Source organism: Hydra viridissima, unplaced genomic scaffold, assembly GCF_058129835.1.
Source record: "Hydra viridissima isolate aposymbiotic clone 2 unplaced genomic scaffold, HvirCarnegie_v1 scaffold_13, whole genome shotgun sequence".
Taxonomy (NCBI): domain Eukaryota; kingdom Metazoa; phylum Cnidaria; class Hydrozoa; order Anthoathecata; family Hydridae; genus Hydra; species Hydra viridissima.
In genome coordinates this window covers 1,517,969-1,542,700 of record NW_028324312.1, presented here as the reverse complement: position 1 = coordinate 1,542,700, position 24,732 = coordinate 1,517,969, and the positions used below count along the sequence as shown (strand labels likewise).

The 24,732-nt window shown below is 27.3% G+C and overlaps 1 protein-coding gene across 2 annotated transcripts in view; it reads right to left on the bottom strand.

Annotated features, from left to right (window-relative positions):
- Positions 1-5,650: 5,650 nt before the first annotated feature.
- The window catches only part of LOC145195271 (nipped-B-like protein), a 30,507-nt gene continuing 11,425 nt past the window's right edge, over positions 5,651-24,732 (bottom strand). The window contains exons 7-35 of one of the 2 annotated variants that reach the window (XM_090070302.1): positions 22,779-23,204; positions 22,634-22,675; positions 21,544-21,746; positions 21,133-21,213; positions 20,502-20,733; positions 20,023-20,353; positions 19,212-19,406; positions 18,505-18,787; positions 18,227-18,271; positions 16,157-16,240; positions 15,796-16,022; positions 15,264-15,462; positions 14,891-15,172; positions 14,599-14,757; positions 14,035-14,491; positions 13,618-13,775; positions 12,953-13,046; positions 11,473-11,649; positions 11,250-11,328; positions 9,515-9,650; positions 8,260-8,424; positions 7,939-8,079; positions 7,643-7,789; positions 7,318-7,375; positions 6,976-7,084; positions 6,684-6,834; positions 6,342-6,530; positions 6,111-6,184; positions 5,651-5,843 (exon numbers count right to left, since the gene is read on the bottom strand). In XM_090070302.1, the coding sequence (XP_089926428.1) occupies positions 6,113-6,184; positions 6,342-6,530; positions 6,684-6,834; positions 6,976-7,084; positions 7,318-7,375; positions 7,643-7,789; positions 7,939-8,079; positions 8,260-8,424; positions 9,515-9,650; positions 11,250-11,328; positions 11,473-11,649; positions 12,953-13,046; positions 13,618-13,775; positions 14,035-14,491; positions 14,599-14,757; positions 14,891-15,172; positions 15,264-15,462; positions 15,796-16,022; positions 16,157-16,240; positions 18,227-18,271; positions 18,505-18,787; positions 19,212-19,406; positions 20,023-20,353; positions 20,502-20,733; positions 21,133-21,213; positions 21,544-21,746; positions 22,634-22,675; positions 22,779-23,204 (4,922 nt within the window). In that variant the 3' untranslated portion in view covers positions 5,651-5,843; positions 6,111-6,112. Of the gene's footprint in view, positions 6,185-6,341; positions 6,531-6,683; positions 6,835-6,975; positions 7,085-7,317; positions 7,376-7,642; positions 7,790-7,938; positions 8,092-8,259; positions 8,425-9,514; positions 9,651-11,249; positions 11,329-11,472; positions 11,650-12,952; positions 13,047-13,617; positions 13,776-14,034; positions 14,492-14,598; positions 14,758-14,890; positions 15,173-15,263; positions 15,463-15,795; positions 16,023-16,156; positions 16,241-18,226; positions 18,272-18,504; positions 18,788-19,211; positions 19,407-20,022; positions 20,354-20,501; positions 20,734-21,132; positions 21,214-21,543; positions 21,747-22,633; positions 22,676-22,778; positions 23,205-24,732 lie in introns of both variants that reach the window. The other variant, XR_016446179.1, reaches the window with a different exon arrangement.

Here is a 24,732-nt window from a genome sequence, read left to right as displayed (position 1 = left end):
ATTTTCTTAGCTTATATTATTAATAATATTATTACTATTAGGTAAATTTTGAAAGCAGTTAGCATAAAATGTTTTAAGTTTACAATAAATAAATTTTAGATATACAAACTTAACTTCTTTAAGAGTAAATATATAAAGTATTAGAGTAAATATTTTTCTCTAAAAGAAGTAAAGTAAAGAAAATAAAATTCTCTTTTTAAATCGTTTTTTGATTTGTTAACAAAAACCGAATTTAAACCCGAATTTCAAGACATGAATTTCAAAACCAAAATGGAATCGAAAAATTATTTCATATTTAGGTTTTTAAATTTCATGCAATTTCAGAAATGGAGCTTGCATTTAAGGCGTGAAGCTGCTTAAATGCTATGCGTTTGAATATTTTAGCTTTCTTACACGCGAGCCTAAACATTATGCTAGTTACAAAAAGAGAGCACAGTGTGGGTTTTATGCCTTGAGAAAATTATATTCGAAGGTCATCAAATTTAAATTCGATATTTACTTTTCAATTGTATGAATTGAAATATCATAATTTTCTCGCCCCAAACATTTATATATCATATATAGTAAATCAGTGTTAAACGCGTTACGGCTAAAAATACGGTTATCTCTACTTTTGGGTCGCACTTCAAAAAAAGTTAACTATCAGACCAAAAGTTCAAGTAAAAAAATTAGTGTCTCATTAAAATCAAAATTTTTTTCCTCAATAAAATGTAGCAATATATATATATATATATATATATATATATATATATATATATATATATATATATATATATATATATATATATATATATATATATATATATATATATATATATAGCTATTTCAAGTTGTATTATTTTCAAATACAATATCTCTTGTTCGTATAAGAGTGCTCAATATTTTGTATTGTATTTTCCTCCTCTTTTTCCTAATATGACGTTAGAGCACACGATACAGTAATTTTTGCAATTTGTAACGGTTTTTATAGATTTTTGATTTGTATTTCATGGCTGATGATTGCCGCTAGGCATGAAACTTTAAGTACCATACATAGTTGTTGTTTCTTCGTTTTATATATATATATATATATATATATATATATATATATATATATATATATATATATATATATATATATATATATATATATATATATATATATATATATATATATCATTTGTTTGGTGCTTTTAATTGAATAAACAATTTGTCAAAAAAAGTTCGAAAATATACTTTATTTTGGGTTCTCATACTGAAAATTTTTCTTGAGAGAAAAAAAGGCTCTTAACTATTTTTGTGCAGAATAAAATTTCAATTCTAGTGAAAAATGAAAAGGTGTTATTTTTCTGATCAAATGGATCATTAGTATGACCACGATATCAAAGAAGCATGAAAGACTGGATACAGAAATTAAGTAATTATATGGTATTTTCCATCACTGCTTTAAAATGAGTTTTTCAGAGCCCAGAATATTAATAAATCTAATTATTCTTTTATTCCAATTAATTACTCTTATATTACAATTAACTATTCTTATATTCTAATTAATCATTCTTATATTATAATTAATTATTCTTACATTACAATTAATTATTCTTATATTACAATTAATTATTCTTATATTCCAATTAGACAGAGAGAGAGACGTTTAAATTCAAGATGAACTTGGATAAAGTTCTTGCATTTAGCAAAATGTAAGCGTGTGTGTTGCCGTGATAAAAAGAAACCAAAATGCGGTTATAAAGAAATTCATCTCAGGCTATATACCAATATACAAGAGTAAAGGAGAGCTAAACAGGGCATAATTTATCCAAGTTCTTGTATTTAGTGGTAGTGTAATACTTGTTATTAATTTTCTCTAAATAAAAACAACATAAATCAGTATAAATTAAAGATTACGCAAACTTTCAATCCACTAAATAAAGCTACAATATCATTAATAACAGTTACACCAGCGGCATCATCTGCGACGCTATACAGCATAATTCAAAAAAGCATTTAATCAGAAAAAATCGGAAATTGAAATGTTTTCTGCAAGAGCAAAACCAAACGTCTGTTAAAAAAACGAAAAAAAACAAACTTAAAAACTCGAACTTAAAAAAAACATGAGTGACAGAAGAAGATGCCATTGCAGTGCTCAAGAATCGAGAAGAAATAAGATTACTGAAAGTCGCAGAAAAAGTAAACAAAGTTATAAAAAAAACGAACACTAACGTTGAACGTTGATGACAAAGGTGATAAATAATGATAAGTGAGCGAAGCATTCAAAAGAAATCCAAAAAAAAAAAACGTTTCGTGAAGATACATTTTAACAGAAGAGATTTGTTCATGTAACTTTAAATAATCAGAGATGAATTTACCTTACATGTAGGGTAAGGTTGCCAATATTGTACCCCCTAAGACAAAACTAAAAAATGTAGGTAATCTACTGAGTGAAAACATGGATTTTCAATTGGATTTCATAATTTAGGGATTGTTTGTTGTAAAGACGTTATAAAAACTCAAAATTTAAAAAGCGTTAAGTCTCGAAGAATCAAATTAAAAAAATAGCGCTAAGAGTACAATTAAGGAAACTAGATCCTTAATTGTACCATTATAATCCAATATTGAACCACTTTCTTGATTTCAATTACCTTACAGCTTTGCAAATATTTTATGATTTTAGATTTAAGGGATTTAAAGAACTGATTAAAAGAAATGGTTTTTATAAAATCAGCAATTGTAAATATTCTGATATAACATAACATAACACCTAACTGCCCATAATATAATGAAATGAAGTTTTTTATTTAAAAAACTCTATGCAACTTGAACTTTTTTTCTTCTGGAAAATGCCAAAAACAGGTATCACCACATATGGCACAACTTTTATTTAAATTGTATGTTTACCAATGGGTTAGCTAAGATTAGAACAGAGGAGGAAGGTAGGTATTAAAGATAGTTATACTAAATAATGTAAAACAATATATACTATATCTGTTTTAAAAACAACCACACTAAATATTGTAAAATAAAATACATAAAAACATTATTTTTGGCAAAAGTTTCAGATATATTGTGTCTGTTTTTGATTAACACCTGCACAGCCAACATAACACCAGACTTGACATATTGGTAAAACTGAACTAGAGAGTGCATCTTTTTAAGGACTGCTTGTCAATACAAGAGTAATACTAAAATTTGTATTTTTTTGTTTAAGTGGTGAAGCTCGTATTGTAAGTATGGATGTTTCTCTAATTGAAATCTCAAAAGGAATTTGTTAAACTTTACACGCGTTTTTTAGCGGTCAGAATGGTTGCGTCGGTACAATTTAGGACATGCCTTGAGGTACAATTTACGCAACTAATCTGACATTCAGTTAATAAAAAAATTTGACAACTAAAAATAAGATATTTTAAATTCTAGGAATATTTATTTTGAATTTAGATAAATTATGCTTTAACATAAATACACTGAACAAATCATATCTTCTGCTTTTTTTAGTGAAATATGCTTATCCATAAAAAACTAAAATAAGAAATCTCCAATAACAAACCAACAAGACCTTACTCTGGCCTTAATGCAGTTGGATGACAAAAAAAAACAGTTGACTACATAATTTCAATCAGCAAAGATAAAAAATAAGTCAAAAAATTTCTTGTGGGTTGTAAAAATAACGAGTTATGTTAAAAGTACAATATAGGCATCGGTACAATTTTAGCAACCTTACCCTAAAACTCGTCTGTTAAAACGGGTCAATTTTGTAAACTTTAACTTTGATTTTTTTTTTAAACTTAAAATTTTCTATTTAAAAAGAAATAAAAAATTACATTAGTATACAGTTTTCTATTTTTGTCATAATTTCTTTTAAAAAAAGTTCAAACCTCCCTTAAAATTAAGTTGTTGCATTTAGTTCTGAAGTGTGACGCAATTAGCACTGCGTTACTCAAATATATTGGTAAATAGCCTCAGGTAAATTTCTTCATAATCGGATTTTGGTTTCTTTTCATAGCGGCAACATGTACGCCTAGATTTTGTTAAATATCCCCCACCTCCACGTTTCCAGCGGGAAATTTCATAAGTAATAAAATACTTTGTGTTTGTTTATTTGGGACATAAAAACTTTGAAGATGAGGAAGACTTCCTCCCTACCGTTAGTTACTTTTTGTGATTTGGTCGAAAAATTTCATTTACACAACCATTAGTTTAAACTGTTTTATCCATTTACCTATTATGTACTGAGAACAGACTCACCCAGAGGAATAACGCCTCATCACAGTAACAATCTCAATACAGAAAACCTATCTATAATAAGTTTTATCAAAAATACTTTTCCGTTTAATCTCATACAAAAATTTTTTTCCATATATATATATATATCCTTTTAACGGCGATCAAATTGTATTTTATGGCAATCCGCATAGACGGCCATAAAATAACATTTAATCGCCGTTGAAAGAAATAGTCGTTAAAAAAAAGTGGAAGGGCAAAACGGAGATTGCAGAAGGAAAGACACTAAGAACGAAGTTTTAGTTAAGTAACGTGTTTAATTGATTATAAGAAGATTCTTCGAACCTGACATTAGGGAACACTGGACCTTAATAGTTTATATGACTAAATTAAGATAAAAGCATCAACCTTCTTGAATATTCAAAAACTTCTTACGAAACAAGAACTAAAACAAGAAGTACTTAGAAAAATACACAAATAAATATACCAGAAACAAACAATAACTAAACAAGTAATAATTTTTTTTAAAAAAAGACTTTTCTTTCTTCCGAAAATTTTCTCGAGACAAAAATTGAAAGTAGCTTCATTACACATTTAGAGATTTACAAAAAACTAATTAAGGTATAAGATTCGTTAAAAATTTTTACAAAATGATACTAAGAGAAATAGAAAAGATCCAATTTAAAAAATGATTATGAAAAAGGCAATTAGTTATGAAATGCAATTGGATGGTTTTAAATGATTGTGATAGGAGGATTAATGAAATGAATGAATTAGATGGCTTATGAAATGTGTTTAAAGGGGTTAATGAAAGATGTTTTAGCTGAATACCAAATTTAGGTTACTATCATTTTGCTTAACTCTTTAAATTTATAATAAATGGTTTAATAATAAATAGAGAATTATAACAAAAATTTATACAATTATAGTAGCATTGGCAATTCTGTTAGTTTAAATTATTCCTGATTTAAAATAAAGGAGATGATGCTGAATACTTTCGATTAAACTAGATATCTGCACGTGTTGAGTATAGTCACGTGGTCATTGCCTGTCAAGCTTACTTAAAAAGTATACATTTTAAAATTAAAAATAAGTATTATCAGTTGATGAAAAAAACATATATTTAAAATTTAAATGGCCGTTTTCCTTAAAGCTTAAATATAACTTTTTTAAAGACCAATATCTATTTTTCATAATATAATCTCTATGATACCTTTACGATTTGCTTCAATAATTAAAAGTATTCAATCAATTCTTTCCAAATTAATTTTAAGCTTCAGTGAGTCGTTACTTATTTTATCATCGTTAAGATTTTTGGTTTATGAGCTAAAACTTGTTCTCGTTCAGGCAAAAAATTAAATGTTGCATATTAAACGACTTAAGTTGAAACATGCTTATATTAGAAGATTATTTTTCGTATCTCGTCTTGGCCCACTATACCCGTGGGAATAATGATAAGTTTTAATTAGATTTTCTATTTATTTATGAGCATAAGCAACAAAATAATTACAAATAATTAAAACGCAAAATAATTATGCATCAAATAACTTTATATACAAAGGTAAAACTTTGCTTTCTTTTAATAATGTACAATAAATAAAATTTATCAACAGATTGAGGTAAGTTTCGGCACTTGAAAAGATAGGAAAGGTCTAAAAGAAACTAAAAGAATTTTTAAAAATTCTTCCGGCCTGTCAACATCTGATGATAAACAAATAGCTGCGTGAAAAAATCTTTCAAAATTTACAAACAAGTGACAAAAAAAAAGTCGTCCTAGAAACACAACTACCCCCCCCCCCCCCCCTACATACTATCAGGTTTGCATAACTTAATCATACGAAGGAACTCTGTTGAAATGATTATTAGAACTGACGTTCAACTGTAAATAAATTAATTTCTTCCCTAGATTAGTTCCTAACCATTAAAGCTCGGGCCCAGATCCTTTACTAGAGCGCGAACTTCTCCTTCGCAGAGCTAAAGCTGGTTGTACATCCTAAAATATAAACACTAAGATTTCTATGCGAGAAACTAGGTGAAGACTTCCTCGCTACTTTATCGGTAAATTTTATTCTCAACTCACAATCTTATTATGGAAACACCGAGGTTTTGAAACAAATCAATTTAAAATTGCAATTAGAATAAACACTTACCTCACTAGACAAACTAGAACATCTAGATAGAGATAAATCAGACCCGAGAAAATCTAACTTAGTTACAGGGCGCATTAAGTTGTCTTTGACGTCATCAAGCTGGTCCTCAACTTTGATGTTCTGCTTCTCGTTCGCTTGCTCATTGTCACTATGCAGTTCTGTATCGAGATTCATTATGTGCTGCTTGAACTTGAAAACAAAATGATAGAAATTAAAAAAAAAAAGAAAAAGAAAAAAAAAAAAAAAAAAAAAAAAAAGAATCTTAATTTAAAAAAACCTGGTTTATCAAGCTACAAACAAGATTTTTTTTAAAAATAGCAGCCATAGCACAAATCTATTTACCGAGTTATAGTATTTAAACATGGCAGCTTTCTCTCTTTTGGTTGAGAAAATGAGGTCTTTATGTTCAGAATGAAAATCCATATCGGTCTTTTTGTTCAGACTTTTATCATTGAGTTTGGAAGATTCAGATGGAGTATATTTTTGACACTTGCTGTTAAGTAAACATAGAGAATAAAAAATAGAAATTTTTTAAACAATTGTGAAAGATTAAATCTTTGAGTTTAGCCAAAAGATATGTAAAAACAAAAAAAAAAACAAAAACAACAACAAATAGAATGAAAATAATACGAACCTCTCTGTCAGCCCATATATGGATTTTAAGTATCGTTTTAGTTCCAGCAAAAGCATACTTCCAAATGACGTCACCAAAACAGAAATACTCTTTTCAGAAATATCAAGTACTATAAACAAAAGACCATTCATGCAGCTGACGCAACCGACAAAGAAACCATGTGCATAAAACAGTACTCTACAACTTCTGTTGTAGAGTACTGTTTTATGCACATGGTTTCTTTGTCTTTGTTTGTTTGGAAGTCAAAAACCGTGTGCATAAAACACTACTCTACAACAATACTAAGTAAATTTACATTCTTATATTTCATTCTCATATTTATATTCTTATTATTGTGCATACCTTGAATTTGTTCTTCCTCGTCGTCATCATTGTGTGAAGATTTATGACACTGAAGCAGCTATACAAAAGAAAATTTGAGCTAAATGAGTATATTTGTTTACTAGGAAAGTGTAATTAAAGGAAAAAAGGAATAAGAATAGGAGAATAGAATATTAAAAAGTAAATATAACAAAAAGTAAGTGTAATGTATAAAAAAAAACAAAAAAACAAACTTATAATGACTTGAAATTAAAAAAAACAACAGAAGTATATTAAAAAAAATCTTGAAGACGAAGAACTGAATGGTTGTTTACTCAAATAAACAAATTTGCAAATATAATAGAACCTCTTTAAAATTAAATAACACATTTGTCCCAGTGACTGAAACCGCACTATCAATGTTATGTATAATAAATAATGGTTCTTCACTTGTGTTATAACTTAAATATGCAAGGTTTTCAACAAGAAAATATGCCAAATCACTTGACGTTTTCTAAAATATAATTAATCTTGTACTACAATTATATCAATCTTTTGCAAAAACTTTATCTTTAAATTTATCATAATAATCATATTAATTTATAGATAAAGATAACAATGATAAAATTAAATAATTGATTAGAATTATAAATAAATTCAAACCTGGTGATCAATCAATTGAAGCAATGCTTTGAGAAAAGAACGTCGGTGCTGCTTATTTGATCGCAGCAAAGTATATACATGATTTATTAATGATATTTTGTTTTCCATTTCACGAAAACCTACCAAATAGCTGCCATTATTCTAAAGAAGTGACTATATAGCACAATTATAAATAAATATAAATTACTCTAAACATACAAATGTAAAAAACTTCAGTAAAGGCAAATTGTATTCAAAATACCAGAGGAGATTTTAAAGACAAATGTGTTACTCTTATTCAAATATCATTAGAAGAATTTTTTTTTTTAGTATTCAACCTACTTTTTGAATAATTACTTGAAGCTGGTAAGCCATTTTGACACCGTGTATTGCTTTCATGTGAATAAAGCCAGGAAAGCGACTCTCTAAATCATTTAGACATTGTTCTGCTTTAGCCTGGCAAACACGTTCATTGTCTGTACTGATTGCTATCAAATATGGGATGCACTATAAATTTGAACAAAAAAATTAAAATATTTCAACAAAGAAAAACGAAAAAAAAAAAAAAAAAAAAAAAAAAAAGAAAAATACAATACACACACACATGCACACACACAACAGGTGGCAAGTAAAAAAACATGGCTACAAAACTTCTCATAGTTTATTATAAGCCACATCCATATCTTCATAAAGTTTGTGGACTCCATATTGAGATGCTGTCATGGTGTTTATAATGCTAATGGGTATCCAACTAAGTACTGATGTAATTTACTTCAATATTTGATGGTAGTATATAGGAGTGTACAAAATTTCTGTTTATTTGCTGAAATGTGATGATTTCTTTTATACTTTTTAAATCATTGTTCTTACTGTTCTCAAATGTCACCCAATTTTCTTTGGTATGCAAATTGGAACCAATTATTCTGCAATGACATCATTGCACTTTCATTTTGTCACAAATTAACATTACATTGTTATTTATAGGCAAAAATTTTTTTTTCTCCTTTGCTGCAATATGATACATCAACTTGATTGTTGCAGCTTTCGTTTTTAAAAGTTGTGAAAAACCACGGTAAAAAAAAAAAAAAAGAAAAGAAAGCAATGAAAATCAGCAAGAAATAAAAAACCATACCATAAAACAACCATAAAAAATTTTAATTTGTAAACTTCAAAGTAAATTTTCAAGTTTTTTAACACGTTGAAGACCGCATTGCAATATAGTATTTATCAGATATGGACCGACATTTTTTAAATTGTTAATTATATATATTATTTGTGCCCATCCGTGAGCAGGTGAGCCATTAATCTTGTTGCGGAGTGACCTGCCGGTGGGCATGAGGTCTTTTACATGTTAAAAAATTAAAAAAAAAAACCATGATTAAAAAACCATACCATAAACACGAAAAAGCATGTTTTATATTTGTTAAATGAACATTTGAAAAAATGTTTTAAAAAGTCTTTTGTTTTTAGGATTCAATCTTTGCTAATTTTTTATACACACCTGATTATATATTAGAATGTAAAAGTTCTTATATTACATTTTAAAGTAAGATATGTCAAATGGAACTAATTTTCATGAAATATTACAATAATGAACCTGAGCAGGATGAACAAGACCTTGACTCAATATCATTGCAACAACTTGAAGTGCTGAAACCCTCACTACTTTTTCTTGGTGCAAGAAGCTTTTCATAATATTTGGAAGAAGAAATTGTATTAACTCACTTGTTGCTCTAAATTCAAAAATTTTTTTAGTAAATTACTGTTTTAAGTTTTACTAATATGCTACAAATATGACTAATAGTATATTTATAAATATATACACTAGGGTTATGGCTTTTTTTGTAACATAATGTTTTTAGAGTTTACTTTCCTAACCTAGACAGAAGGAAGAAAAAAAGAGTATCATTGATTCAGACTACAACTGTGATAGGCTTAAATGTTTTTAAATAACCAACAAGTAGAAAAAACAAGGATTTCATCGGCCAAATTAAATGCTGTCTGATTAACTTGCACAGGATTCATTTCTCTCCTCTTTAGTGTTAGTAGTATCAATTAAGAGAAGTTGCAAAATGAAAAACCGAACAATCAAGAATGCTCTAAACACTACTACTAAAAATATTGTATCTAACACAGTTCAAAAGTTCATCATTTTTTAAATAATTTAATTTCTCTGTATTTACAAGAAGCAGCGGTTTTGATTCTTATCAACATTTTAAGTATACATTGCTAACAAAATATTTTTCACATTTTTCATATACAAATACTAATTTTTTTTAGATGTATTTAATAGAGGAAAGCATATTAACAGGCCATTTGGGAGATGATACAGTTCACCTTAAAAAAACATATCATCTGCCATCTTCATCATTTTTCACATTTTTCCACAGGAAAAAAACACAAACTTTATTTGCCTGATGATCTGAAAATCTGGTCTTGAAAATTACCAAATTGTTTCTCTGTTTTAAGAGCAGCATCAGGCTGCAAGTATTAACTATAAGTCTTATCAAAAGATATTCAACAGCTCAATCTGTTATCAACACAGTGATACTTGCTCTAAATGTGACAAGTTCCTTCCAAAACTGGCCAGCATCAAGCTGATACAAACTCCAAATGGTCCAGAGAAAATCACTGTGGAAAGAAATCACCAACTGCACCAAAAAAACATTTGCAAGATAGTGAAAAAGACAACAACAGCAGAATTTTTTGTCATGTGACGTCTTTTTTACATTTTAACTTAACAGAAAAATTTAAAATAAAAACTACCAGAAGGAGCTTTTGTGCCTATACAAACTAAAAAACAACAATACAATACAAAAACAAATGATGTGTACTTCTATACAATACAAAAAATGATGTGTACTTCTATACAAAACAAAAAATGATGTGTACTTCTATACAAAACAAAAAATGATGTATACTTCTACACAAAACAACAAATGATGTGTACTACCATAGACAACTGCCTTTACACTTATTCAATATCAATAGAGTTCGCTACAGATAAAGTATTTCTGTTTACTAAGGATGAAACAGTTGCCAAGATAGGAAATCATCAAGAATAGAACTTTTTAAAAAAATACCTCAGAAAATCACTACTTTTATGCAAAATATAAGTATGGACACATTTTTAGAACGTATAAAAAATATAGGAATGGACACGCTTTTAGAATGTATAAAAAATATAGGAATGGACACGCTTTTAGAACGTATAAAAAATACAGGAATGGACACGCTTTTAGGAAGTTTTAGAATTTGTTGTAAAGAAAATTTCAATTAAAAGCAATGCAACTTTAATAACAAAACAAACAATTTTAAATTATGTATTTTACCCTGACATAGGATCTCCCATTTCTTTAATATCTAATCGTTCAACATTATTTTCCCCAACTGTAACTTTTGGGATTTTATCTAAACAGAATTTGCTGCAATTTATTTAATTTTATTCATTTAAATTTAATTTGCCCTATAAGATAATAGGCTCAATAAATTTTTCTTTTGAATTCTGTTTAAGAGTTCCATAAATTACAACTAGAAAAAAAAGAAACAAAATACCTTTCTTTTTTTCAGCGCTATGCAACCTATATTCTTCTTCTACTAAGTGATTCAACATACTTTTCAAAACAGTAAATTTGGCTTTAATAGAAGTGGCATTTGGGTTGAGAATCTCTTGGTACAGTTTCTTGCAATTATCCATTAGAAGATAAGATGGGTGACGCATTCCAATAAAACCTAAGTCAAATCAAATCAAAGATGCAACTCTTACTTTGAGATCAAAATCTGTAGTTGTGGTTTGTTTACCTACTTAATACATTTAGATTTTTAGCAGGTTCATGGGATTTACTATGAGAATTCTTTAGTAGAAAAGTTATAGCAGGCAAACAGCCCAAAAAAAAAAATTTGCATAAATTAAAGCCTCTCTTTTTAAATTTTTACAGCAGTAGTAAATCACCTGCGTAATTTCATTTAAACAGGATGAGATGATTAAGAATTCTGAAATTATATAATTAATTTACTTATAATGCAAATTTAAGGAAAACTTACATTACAAAATAAAAAAATCATAAATTTTTAAACAAAGCATCTATTGAAAGTTTTTTGTAAAAAAGTTATAATGCAGATATTTTAAGAGTTAAGTTGTATGCTATAATAGATGCAAATAGTGACAATATCATAAACTATGAAATATGGTGTTATTAACTAAGTAGCTACTGGAGCAGTAAGAAAATTGTTTTAAGTAGATGTGAACCATGCTTAAACTTAATGCGAGAGTTACAATAACCTAATTTTCAATATATATGGACAATAGAAATATAGAAATAGATTCACAAGGACATACACAACTAGTAAAATCTATGAAAGTAGCTATCATTTATTAATTCATAAATTATCATTAATTGATTTAGAATTAAATTCAATATTTTGATTAACTACAAACAAATCTTTTTGATTTGTTGCCTGTTTGTTATATCTGTTTTTTTTTATTTTCTTTGTTGGAGATGTCTTATTTGTTAAAGTAACTAGGAGATAGCTTTCACTCAAAAGCACCCTTATGGTATGTAAGTATTGTATTTTTGATTCAACAACTATTGGTAAATTCACTTTTTTTAGCATTAATATCTATCTGAAAAAAATCAACGATAATTTTGCTGTTAGTCATGTACATCTGTGTGCGCTTGAATGTAAGTCATAAGTCAGGATGCTTAAAATTAAAAAAGTTAGGATGCTTAAAATTAAAAAAGTTAGTCAGGATGCTTAAAATTAAAAAAGTTAGGATGCTTAAAATTAAAAAAGTCAGGATGCTTAAAATTATAGAGAAACAAAATGACAAGTTTTTTTATGTAATTCATAAAATAATTAAAAGAATCAAAAGATAATTAAATTAAGACTTTAAAATATTCATTGATGGTCTAATGGTAAATTACCACTGCCAAAAAGGGTGAGGGGGATTTTTGGTACTTAGCAGCTTTTTTTATTTCTTAGTTTATATTTTACATTAGTTTATCATATTTCTATAGATTACAAATAATCTCACCAACTGCAAGAATTGCTTTCAACATAACTTCTTCATCGTCAAAGTCTGTAAAATACATACACACAGTGAACACATCTTTGCTCTCAAGAATAGGCTAAAAAGAGAGAAACAAAAAACAAAAAATGCAAACAAAAATTTTTAAAACAATTTAAAACATCATGGCTAAATGATGAAAATGAAAAGATACAGTTTATAAACCATATCTTTCCATTTTCAGTGATTTCTAGTGATTTTTTTTTCTGATTGTGATCACTTTAAAGCTTGTTGTCATGCTTTAATGGATTTAATTGATGTATAAAAAAAGTCACCATTTTAATCTTTTACTGTGTCACAAAAACCTCAAAAACCTATCACAAGCACAATACTCAAAAGATTTTCAGATCACATGTCAAGGCATAGTTATCTTTTCATTTAGTATACTTTCTTAGAGAACTATTTCAGTTTCTTAAAAATGCTTCTGTAAACAAATTAAAATGCCAAACATAAAGCAACAGAGAACAACAAAGCAACAAATGTTAAGAAGAAAAACTTAATTTTTAAGAAAAAAATTCCATAGAATAATTCTTTGTTTATACAACAAAAAAATAAAAAGCAGAAAATGAAACGCCACGTATAAAACACTAAAAAAATAAATAAACTACTGCATACTTTGAAGTTTTTTTTACCTTTGAACCACCTTCATTCTTGAATTGAGCATCAATATCAAAGTAGCGACAAAACAAACCGGTTGTAAATAAGGCACGCAACAATGTAGATCTCTTAGCTTTTAGAGAACTATTTGTGGGAGCTTTTATGTGCTCTTTTTGATAGCAATTTAAAAACTCTAAAATGATCAACAAAATTAAAGATTTAACAACAAAATCATCTATAATAATATTACTTGTGAAATTCATAGATCTTATTCTTTTATTGAGCATACCATGATATAAAACAATAAAGTTTAGTAAGTTTAGTTAAATGTTTATTTTTATCAATAACTTTACAATAACTATATTATATGTTGATATTTATAACTTATTTGTCATCTTACAGCACTGCAAAAAAAAAAAAAAAAAAAAAAATTTAAAAGTTTCAAAGCTTACTTAAAAATTGATTGAGTGCATCTATTACAAACTTGTAATTATGAGTTACTTTATTTACAATTGCAGCTAAACAACTTGTACAAGATTGCACAACATTTTGTGTTTGTTGCAACATCAGTTTCATAGAATCTTCTTCAAGTTCAGCCAGAAACTTAGGATTTGGGTGATCCATTAATGGTACAACCAACTCTAATACTTTACTGACATTTTGAATGATGACAAGATCTGATGGTGAATTAACTTTTGAGCTCAAATAAGGTTGAAGACTAGTGGCATGGGGTATAAGAAGATAGGGGCATACTTTGCAGAACAAGTTCAAAGTCATCAGGCATGACACAATCAAATTTGTATCTGACTTTAAATCTGGATTTAAAAGTCTGTGGAATAAACAATCAACAAGTTGCTGGCACGCTGTCATAGTTGAAGAGCGCAAACTTGCATTTTTTGGATCAAGCAGCTGAAATGTGAACATAGAGCAGTATTAAAAATATCAAACTAAATTCAAAATAAACAAATGATACATTAGAATTTTGTTATTGCAAATCACAAAAGTGAATATCTAACATTTTCTAGTAAATTTTCAAGCCATTCAAAACCAGTGTCCTTGCATAATGAAACAACTTTTGTAATATTTACAGCCTTTGTAAAAAGAACTGTAGATGACTTGTTGATATCTGAGACAGGTTGGAACCACATCAAGCGAAACACTTCTGTCACCAATTTCTAAATACAAAAATTAAAATACCTATCTTACTTATAAAAAACTTTGACAGATCTTTGATTCAAATTAATCTTCTAAAATTTCAGTGACTAGATTTAAACAACTAAATAAATTTTAATAAACCACTAGAATTACCTTTATTCCAACTTCATCATCAACTCTTCTGATAATTTTAGCACAAATTTCAGGAATGTACTTGAAGTCAGGATGCTCAATGCAAATATCTTTTAAAATTTTTATTACTCTTTTTCGAACACTAACCCCTGTATCAAGTATACGTGCAATGATCATATCATAATATTGAGAAACAAGATCAATCGATCTCAAAACAAATTGCCCAATAAGGTCAATAGCTGCCTCACGAACATTAGTGGAAGGGTCAAGAAGCCTACCATGAACACTATCCTGGATGTCTTTCTAATGAGAAAAATTTACGTCATAAAATATCAGGCCTAAGTTATTCTACATGCTGAATTAATGATAATTAGTTTAATTGCAAGCCACTTACTCTGGCAAGTATTGTTGAATCAACACTAACAATCATAGTTAGAGCTTTGACTGCTTTTGTGCGCAATGCTATTGCTTGTTCACTTAGCATCTTGCATATTTGTTGCAAATATACTTCAAAACTTTGGGCAAATGACCTAAGCGATGCCAAATGACTAGCTACTACAGTGCAACTTTCATATGGCAGAGTATTCCATGCTCTATGTTTAAAAAAATTAAAAGACAAATAAAATTAATGATTGCCTTAGAAAACAAGGAAGATACTGATTGTTATTAAACAAATAATATAGTGTAATAATATAAAAATAATATGATAAAGTGCTTAATGGAAAGATTAAAATTAGGCAGATTATAACTCATTTTAAGATATTGAGTATTGACTCTATGAAGAATTGAAATAAAAACACCTTTTCCCTCACTCCCCCCCCCCCCCCCCTCAAAAAAACAACAAAAAAAAAACAAAACAAAACAAAACAAAAAAACAAATAAAATAACAAAAACAATACAAATAGAAATGATTGTGAAAAAATTACTTTTGCAAAGTAGAAATATTGTTTTGTTTTTTTATTAAAGAATGATAGAATTCTTTTTTCTCTTCTAATGCTTGTACTTTTTCAGAGGTATTCTTTCCTTCATCTTCATTTTTGATGTTTGACTTGGAGGCTGCACCAGGAATTGATATCATTGGTGAGATGATATACTGCTCTATTTCAATTTGAATATCCCGTATCCATTGCCCAATGTAAAACTCACGTGCAAACTAAAATCCACAAAAAATATTTATATTACTAATAATTTATTATATTAACAATAATTAATTTACTTTGTGTAAAAAATGATTTAATTCTAGACAGCAACTTATATAGAAAATAAAATCACAAAAATTTAAAAAACCTTAAAAGATTCATCATCTTCGCCTGACAAATGTAAACTAGTCAATAAACATGTTCGAAGCTTCTCTTCATATATGCTCATATCCTTCACAGAAGAATAAAAAACATCAAAAAAAAAATATCAACAATAAATCAGAATTTTTGGACTTAATTATGTTTGCATTTAAAAGTCTGAAAGTTATTATGGAAATAACAAGAAAACAATAGAAAAACAACAGAAAGATACTCTCAACAGAAAGATACCAAGAGTTTTAAGTAACATTTTATTAAGAAAAGAAAATAATTGATATAATTTTCAATTTTAATATACAATTATTATTTTGACTAGATAATCATTTTAGCAACTTTTTAACAAGATATTTTTACTTAAAAAAAAGATCATTATCTGTCATTAACATTAACAATAAGATCATCATCTGTCATTAACATTAACAATAAGATCATTACCCTTCATTAACTTTATCATAATCAGAATAACTTTCAACAACTTATCTTTGCAAAATATTTCCAACCAAGAAAAAAGAGGATAACTAATTTTAAACTATTACTTTTATGCTGTTTCAATATTTCAATAAGTATCTAAACTTTTATATCAACATTTCAATAAGTATCTAAACCAAACATTTCATTGTAAAAAAAAAAAAAAAAAAAAAAAAAACTTTTTAGAAAAAAAAAAAAGTTTTTATGAAAAAAAAAAAAAAAAAACTTTTTAGAAAAAAAAAAAAAAGTTTTTATGATTATTTTTTTGTGATTTAAATCAAAATTTCAGGTGACAAAAAAAAATTATGTTAATTAACTTTATTTGCTCAAAACTTAACAACTCCTTAAGGGATGCTAAAATCTCGATGAAAGATAATTATCTAAACAAAGTTTTTAGATTAATAATTGAAAAAAGATTTTTAAGCAATAATTGAAGGTATTTTTTTTATCAAGTATTGAGTAACTGCTAGTAATCTACTGATGTTTTTTTTTTTAAAGCTATTTGATTTGTCGTATCAATCTAATAGCTACTAATATCATCTAGAATGGAAGTTAAAACCAAGGAATGGTTGCAAACTCAGTGCAACTGTTCATGCAAGGTAAAATATTCAGATACAAGAAGCAATAGGAATGGCATTAGCAACTCATCAGCAGCTTGATTAAAAAATACAAAACATTTGGATATGTGAAAAATCATCATAAATTAGGAGCTAAGCACAAAATGGTACCCAGAACTGATTGACAAATTGTCAAGATGTTGCAGGAAAACTGATTTTTATCTGCATCAAATGAGTCAAACCTTCTTGAAAAAGATATTGGAAATCAAGTGAGCTTGTTTGCTTCATGAAATTGATTGAAAGAGATTGGATATAAGGCAAGAGCTCCATGAAAGAAACCATTCCTTTCAAAAACCCATTGAGAGCAAAGAGTTGTATTTGCTAAGAAATATGAAAACATGCTATTATCATTCTGGAAGAAAGTTTTGTGAACTGACAAGTCAAAATTTAATCTTGTAAAGTCCGATGGAGCTCAACAAGGTATGGAGAAAGGAAGACAAAGCATTTAAACTTTTAATTGCATTTGAGGAGCAGTGAAATCTAGTGGAGGCAATAGTATAAAGTGAGGATTAATGGCTTGGATTGGATCAAAAGGTTGATGTAAAATGTCTCAAAAAGAAAAAAGAGCTGAAGATCTTGCTTTAAGAGCTTGTTGAAAGTTATTTGAATCAGTTCAAAATTGACTCACAGAAGTCATTAAAGCCAGTGCAGGTCAAACCCAAGACTAAAAAGTCATGCAAGTCAATTCCTTGGAAAAAATCTTGATGTCAAAAATTTCTGTTCAGACACTTATTTAACACTGGAAATTTGAATGTTTCATTAAGTTTTGAGCAAAGAATGCTAATGTTATTTTTTATTTGTAATCTGAAATCTTTGATTGATCTGAAATTTCAATTAAATTTGCTTTCTGAATAATCATGAACGTTTTCATCAGAAACTTTTTTTTTCTGAAAAATTTTGTCAAAGTTTAACTTTCATGACAAAATTTTTGTTAAAAAAAACAACCTATCTTTCTAACTGTATTTTATATTTACCTCAATAACTGGGATTTCATCTGCAGACCCAGGGATGTTTATCAACTATGAAGAAAAAAAAAAAAAAAAAAAAAAAGTTTTTTTATTGCTTAAAACAAAATAGGAAATTATTAAAATTATTGTAAATGTTAATAAACATTTTAAATATTTAAAAACTGTATTTGGTAAATAAAATAATTATTTTTAGTAAAATGTTTCTTTGTTAGAAAATATTATCATTAATATTAAAACACATAAAAACATTAATCAATTATATTACTAGTAAAAAGATGACCAACCTTTTCAACAATTGATTTCAATTTTTCTTTTTGTTCATCGTGCTCTATTCGAAGCATATTTTTTCGCAAATAAGTAACGATTTGTGAAAGGTAATCAAGTGAAGAAGAACGAAGAGTCATGTCTGCTTTACTATTGCTGAATGTAACAACAAACAAATGACTGAGTTGCATGAGTAAAACCTCAGCAGCAGGCCATTCAGGGAGATTTGCTGTTGTAAATAAGTCATGTAAAAAATTTTCAAACAGAGGCCGATAATCATTTTCATCTCGAGACACTGAACATCTACAGATAAATAAAAGGTTTGATAATAATTAGAAGCAACTTGGTATAAACTTGTACCAAGTTGGTACCAAGTTGTACCAAGTTGTACCATTGTACTTGGTATCAACTTGTATCAACTTGTGATGGTAAATTACAACTGCATCAATTTGAATGATAGTGTTAGTTATTTTTTTCAAGTAAATATTTTTTTAAAAATGTTAAAAAAATAAAAGATTTTAGAGCAAAATCCTGTTCAAATGTTTTATCATTTCCGATAGTTAAAAAACATTCAAATCTCAAATCATAAGAATGCCCTATGTGTATTGTAGGACACCACAAAAATATTTTTTTTGTTAAATAATAGATACCCAACTTATGTATTGGAATCAACATAGAATTTTCATACAAAACAACTGCTTGAAATTTATTTTGATAAAATTCTTACTTTTTTAAAAAGACAGACAAAAAGTTCTGCGCTGCTCTTAATGCGTCTTCATAACTTTTTACTATCACAATGTCCATATCAACAAGATTCTTTGATTCACTTTTATCTCTCACCTCGGATGAAATTTGAACTGTGCATTGAACAAGTTGAAGAACAAGCGCCGTAAACATCTGGATACAAATATTTTCTTCCAACCTAAAGAATTATTTACCTACATTCACATTTTTCATCATTCAAAATAATAATATAATTTTACTTTTGTTTTGTTGACACATAAAAAAATGATTTTCCATTTACAAAATTTAAACTCCAACCATAATGGTACATGTTAGTTTATTAATAATCATAAAACTTTTATAAAGAATTACAAATCAATTAATGCAAAATAGCAATTATTAAAAATGATTAAAAAAAAAACAAAAAACAAATATTTCAATTAAAAATTTTTTTTTTTTTTTTTTTTTTTTTTTTTCAGTAATGTTTTTAAAAAATACTAAAATATTTTTTCAAATGCTAAAAAAGTAATAAAAAGAACTGCTGAATATCTTTAATAAAATTTATACTAAAACTAAAAACAAAATAAAACAAAATTAGAAAAATTTTATTTTAAATAGTTTAATTTCTGCGAGGAAATAACAAAATAAAGTTAGATTTGGTTATAACAGAAAAAGTTGTATTAGGTGGTAATACCCTATAAAAAAATCGAATTTCCAATTTTTTTGTAAATTAGAAAAATATAATCTTTGTAGATTTCAAAAATGTATAATATTTCTAAATTTATAAGTAAAAAATGCAAAAAAAACTTTCTTACTTATAACTGCGCAGGTTTCTTTTAGAAGATGGGAGTCGTGCAAGAGAAGCTAGAATATCATCCATTATTAAATCACGATGTTTGATATAATTTCTGAAAATCAAACGTGCCACTCTTAATGCACTTAGCTGAAGTACATTGACTCGATCAACAAAAAAAGGGGATATAGCAATTTGAGATAACTTCAGGATACAAGAATCAGTAAGAGTTTCCATAGATAATGTATCAGCTAGCAAGGAGACTATCTGACAGAATTTACTATAAATTTGCAACATATGTTTGTCAACACTAGGGTTTCGAGATCTCTTAGAATTGGGATTACATGGATCTTCTGTAAAAAAAAAAAAAAAAAAAAAAAAAAAAACAAATAGATGATCAAAACTCTTTAGCAAACTTATTTAAAGCTTATAAAAACTATATATAATATATATAAAAACTTATTTAAAATAATCATAAAAATCATTCAGAAAAATATATACCTTTTACACCATCTGGAGATTTATAGATTGGGTCAAAATTAGGAAACAAAGTATTTTCAAGATGATGCTGACAAAATGATATAATATGATCGAGTGCTTCTTCCAAATACACTTGTTTTGGCATCTCTGGACATGTTCTTAAGCAAAGAATAATGCAAGCAGCTTCAGCAGATCTTAAGATACGATCAACTTGCAGCTTAAACCACTTTGCTCCTTCATCTTTTTCATTATCCTGTTAAACACTTTGGTGTTAATATTATATGTAATAATAAAAACATTTAACTCTGCTATTTAGATTTACAAGTTTTTTTCAAAATTATTTTATTTCTTCTCAAATGATCAATTCAATTAGCAAAAAAGTTATTATGTTTTACGTATTTTTTTAAATTATAGTGAAGCGGGGACAGTATGTCCCTGGACCACTATAATCTAAATTGTATATTGATAACTAACTGAATTGAATTTCTTATAAATTTTTCGCAGATTAACCTATTGTTAACACTTCATATTTAACCAAGCACTAATTTATTAGCAACTATGTTATTTAACACTGTTATTAGATATTTTCAAAGTTGAACTTTTTTTTGTCTTAATAAAAGCCAGACTTTGCACTGCAGAGTTAGCTATTCACCTGATCGAGAGTTAGCTGAATAGAATCCCGCACATGACGATCCATTGAGGAAATAATATGGATTAGTTGATCAACAGGCACCTAAATGTAAAACTAATTTCAATTTATTTCATATAAGAAATGTTTTCTTTAAATCTAAGTTAGATAAATATCAATTGTAATAGTTAATATTAATTGTTAACACCAATATTTAATACTAATAATAAAGATTTTTTATTAACAATTATTAATTTCAGTCACTAAAATCATTTAATAATTTTTATTACTAACATTCATAAATGAAAAAACTAATGAGTAAAAAAAGACTGAAAATAAACTAAAAAAACTAAAAAAAGAATTTTTATGAGGTATCAATCGAACAAACAAGACAAAGCAAACAAACAGCTATTCAAAAGCAAACTTAGTTATTACCTTATTGAGCATTTGACATGTTTTCATTTTTGCAACTTCAGTGTAAAAACCTGTAACCATTGTTCTGGGAAAAAGAGATTCAGGAGGTATCTCAGCATCATCGTTAATATCCAGTGCACCATCTGCATCAAGCTCTAACTCCATGTCCAACAACTTATTCAAGAGAAATGTAAATTTCTTCACCTCAGCCTTAATTTCAACACCTTTGATAAAGATTTTGATACACAAAGAGAAAATAGTAAAAACAGTTGCTCTGTTAGATATAACAAACTGTAGAATGCATGAAAAGACAACATATTGGTATATTGAGTATGTCTTAGCTAGCTTAGTTTTACTTAGCTACCCCTCTAAGTATACAAATTTAAGGCTTAAGGCTGAGATTATATACAAGATTTGTTATTATAAAATATTAAAACAAACCATTATTGAAATGTTGAAATGAACCATTTTATACTGCTCAATTTAAGTTAACGACAAACAACTAACAACTAACTAAAGACTTAGCAACTGCAATTCTGAATGGTCTTTAAATACTTTAAAGTTTTCAAAAGAAAAAGAAGATTTTCAAAAGGACCAGGAAAAGAGACTAAAAGATTTTTATCATCTTGAATTAAAACCAACAACAAATGTTTAAGCGCCTATATTTCAGTGCTTGTCACCAAATTATTATTGTTAGAAATATGTTTTTCAATTATTTCAAACCAATCAGATCATTGAGTAAAGTTGTATTCCTAGCTGAATTCCAAATTTTTTAAACTGTCTAGTAGTCATTATAAATTCAACTTGACTTGATTTTTGAAAATTTTTCAAACTTTTAAGTAAATTTAAACAATCTTCAAAATGGTGAGCTCCCTTCTAACAAGCTTTTTAGCAAAAATCAACAAACAAAACCAAAAAAAGTCAATGCACATCAATACCCTTCAAAAAAAACCAAGATTGAAATTTGAATTACATACTAACATCAAATAAGATGAAAGTAGTTGTAAAAAAATCCACTTAAAATTGATTTTTACTTTTTAGCTTCAACTAGTTGTAGTTAAGAAAGTAAAATGCTGGTTAAAAAATAACATTGCCAAATATAAATTCTTACCATCAACTTCTGTCATATCTGTTGGTCTAAACCTCTTTGAATCTAAAACAATAGTATTCGAAGTAATTTAATTTTTAATTGTTGACAATTTATATTTGATATTTTAAATACTTTTTGATCAAAATAGTTCTTAGTAATAATGTACCTTGTCTTTGACCATCATCGCTTTCATCTGATAATGAGAAATCATTGGAATCACTTTTTTTCTTCCGCTTATTGCTAGATGTCAAGCCAATATAATTATCCGAGACTAGTTTTGAATCAGTAGAAATTTGAATTTCTTTATTATTCACTTTTTGAGCTCCAGGACTACAAACTTCTAAAGTCTCTATTTCCTGGTTACCATCAAAATGTTTTACTTTTCTTACAATGAGTTTAGGTACTTTTAACTCAAGTCTCTGCTCTGATTGGTTAAAATTTATCTTGCAAGTATTTTTCTCAGCCTGTATGCTATCAATAGTATGGTCGAGTGAATCAGAGGTTTTTTGATGCTTCTTTTCTTTAGAAGCAGGTATATTGGGTCTTTTTACTGTTTGTTCTAGTGGGTTTACACACTTTGTTTGCTCTTGGCCTTAAAAAAAACATAAAAGATTTTTATATTTCAAGATTTTTAATTTCTATTATTAAAAATTATTTTGTTCTTAACTACCTATTGTATCTATAAAAAGCATCCATTTTTATCTTTATGAAATTATGACATGACAAAATGTGTCACTTAATCTGTTGCTTCTTTAAGCAGGCAGATTCTGTGGAGAACTAAGAAAAGGTCCATTTTTTCATTACTGTTTTCATTTTTGCAAGTAGGGATTTAAACTTACATTTATTTTGTTTGAGTTTGTGGGTTGGTAACCTTTCTTTGGAATATCTCTGGCAAGGTGATTTTGTAGAAAATAGAGATTGAAATGTTTGCCAAAACTTTAGTTTTTTTTAAAAGTTTCTTTTTAAAAAAGTTAAAAAAAAAAATTTTGGTAGGAGGAGAATTCTACCTTACTAAAAATATCAGTACAAACACTGTACACTGGAACCACAAAGTGGTTCCCTGAAAATCTAGTACACCATTTACAATAGCTTTTAACAAAAAAAAGTTATATTATTCAGTTATGTTATTCAGCAGGCTTAAAAAATCCCATAAACAGAATTGTTTTTATTTCAATTTGAATAAGATAATTAGAATCAGTAAGATTTGTTTCTGAATTTTTGTTTCACGATCAATTTTACCAGCTTTGAAGGTGACGTGCAATCTGTGCTCAACTTTTGTTGTGAATATCACAAATTGCAAATTTGGAAAGTACTGGAAACCACTTTATTTCAGTTAGTTAATTCAGTTAGTTAATTAATAATAGTTCAGTTAGTTATTGTAAAAAATCTTATAGCCAATGATTCACTAATCTTAACTAAAGAGTTACTCATGGAATATGTTAGGAATACTAAAACATGATTACAAAGCTCACAGCCAAGACATCAATTAATTTTTTTAGAAAGATCTTTAAAAAAAATCCCCTTCCTATAATTATCATCTTTGTTGTACTCAGAATAAAAACTTCTTTCGCATTACCAACTACAATTACACTGACAATAAAACTACAATTACACTGACAATAAAACTACAACTACACTGACAATAAAACTGCAATTACACTGACAATAAAACTGCAATTACACTGACAATAAAACTGCAATTACACTGACAATAAAACTGCAATTACACTGACAATAAAACTACAATTACACTGACAATAAAACTACAACTACATTGACAATAAAACTGCAATTACACTGACAATAAAACTACAATTACACTGACAATAAAACTGGCCGATGTGTTTACTTTTAACAACTTTCTTTTTGTATCAGATAATCAAATAATTTAATCAAATGATTTTAATTATTTTTAAATAAATTTACAAAAATGTGTAGGAAAAAATAAGAATAAAAAATAATTTGAATAAAAATTTAAAAAAAAAAAAAAATCATTAAAAAATCATTAAAAATTAAAAACCTTAAGTATAAAATAAATTTGGAAACAAGAAATTGATCAATCAAAGTAAGAACAATCTTTATTTTATTCTATTATAAAAAACACACATAGTAAAACAGGG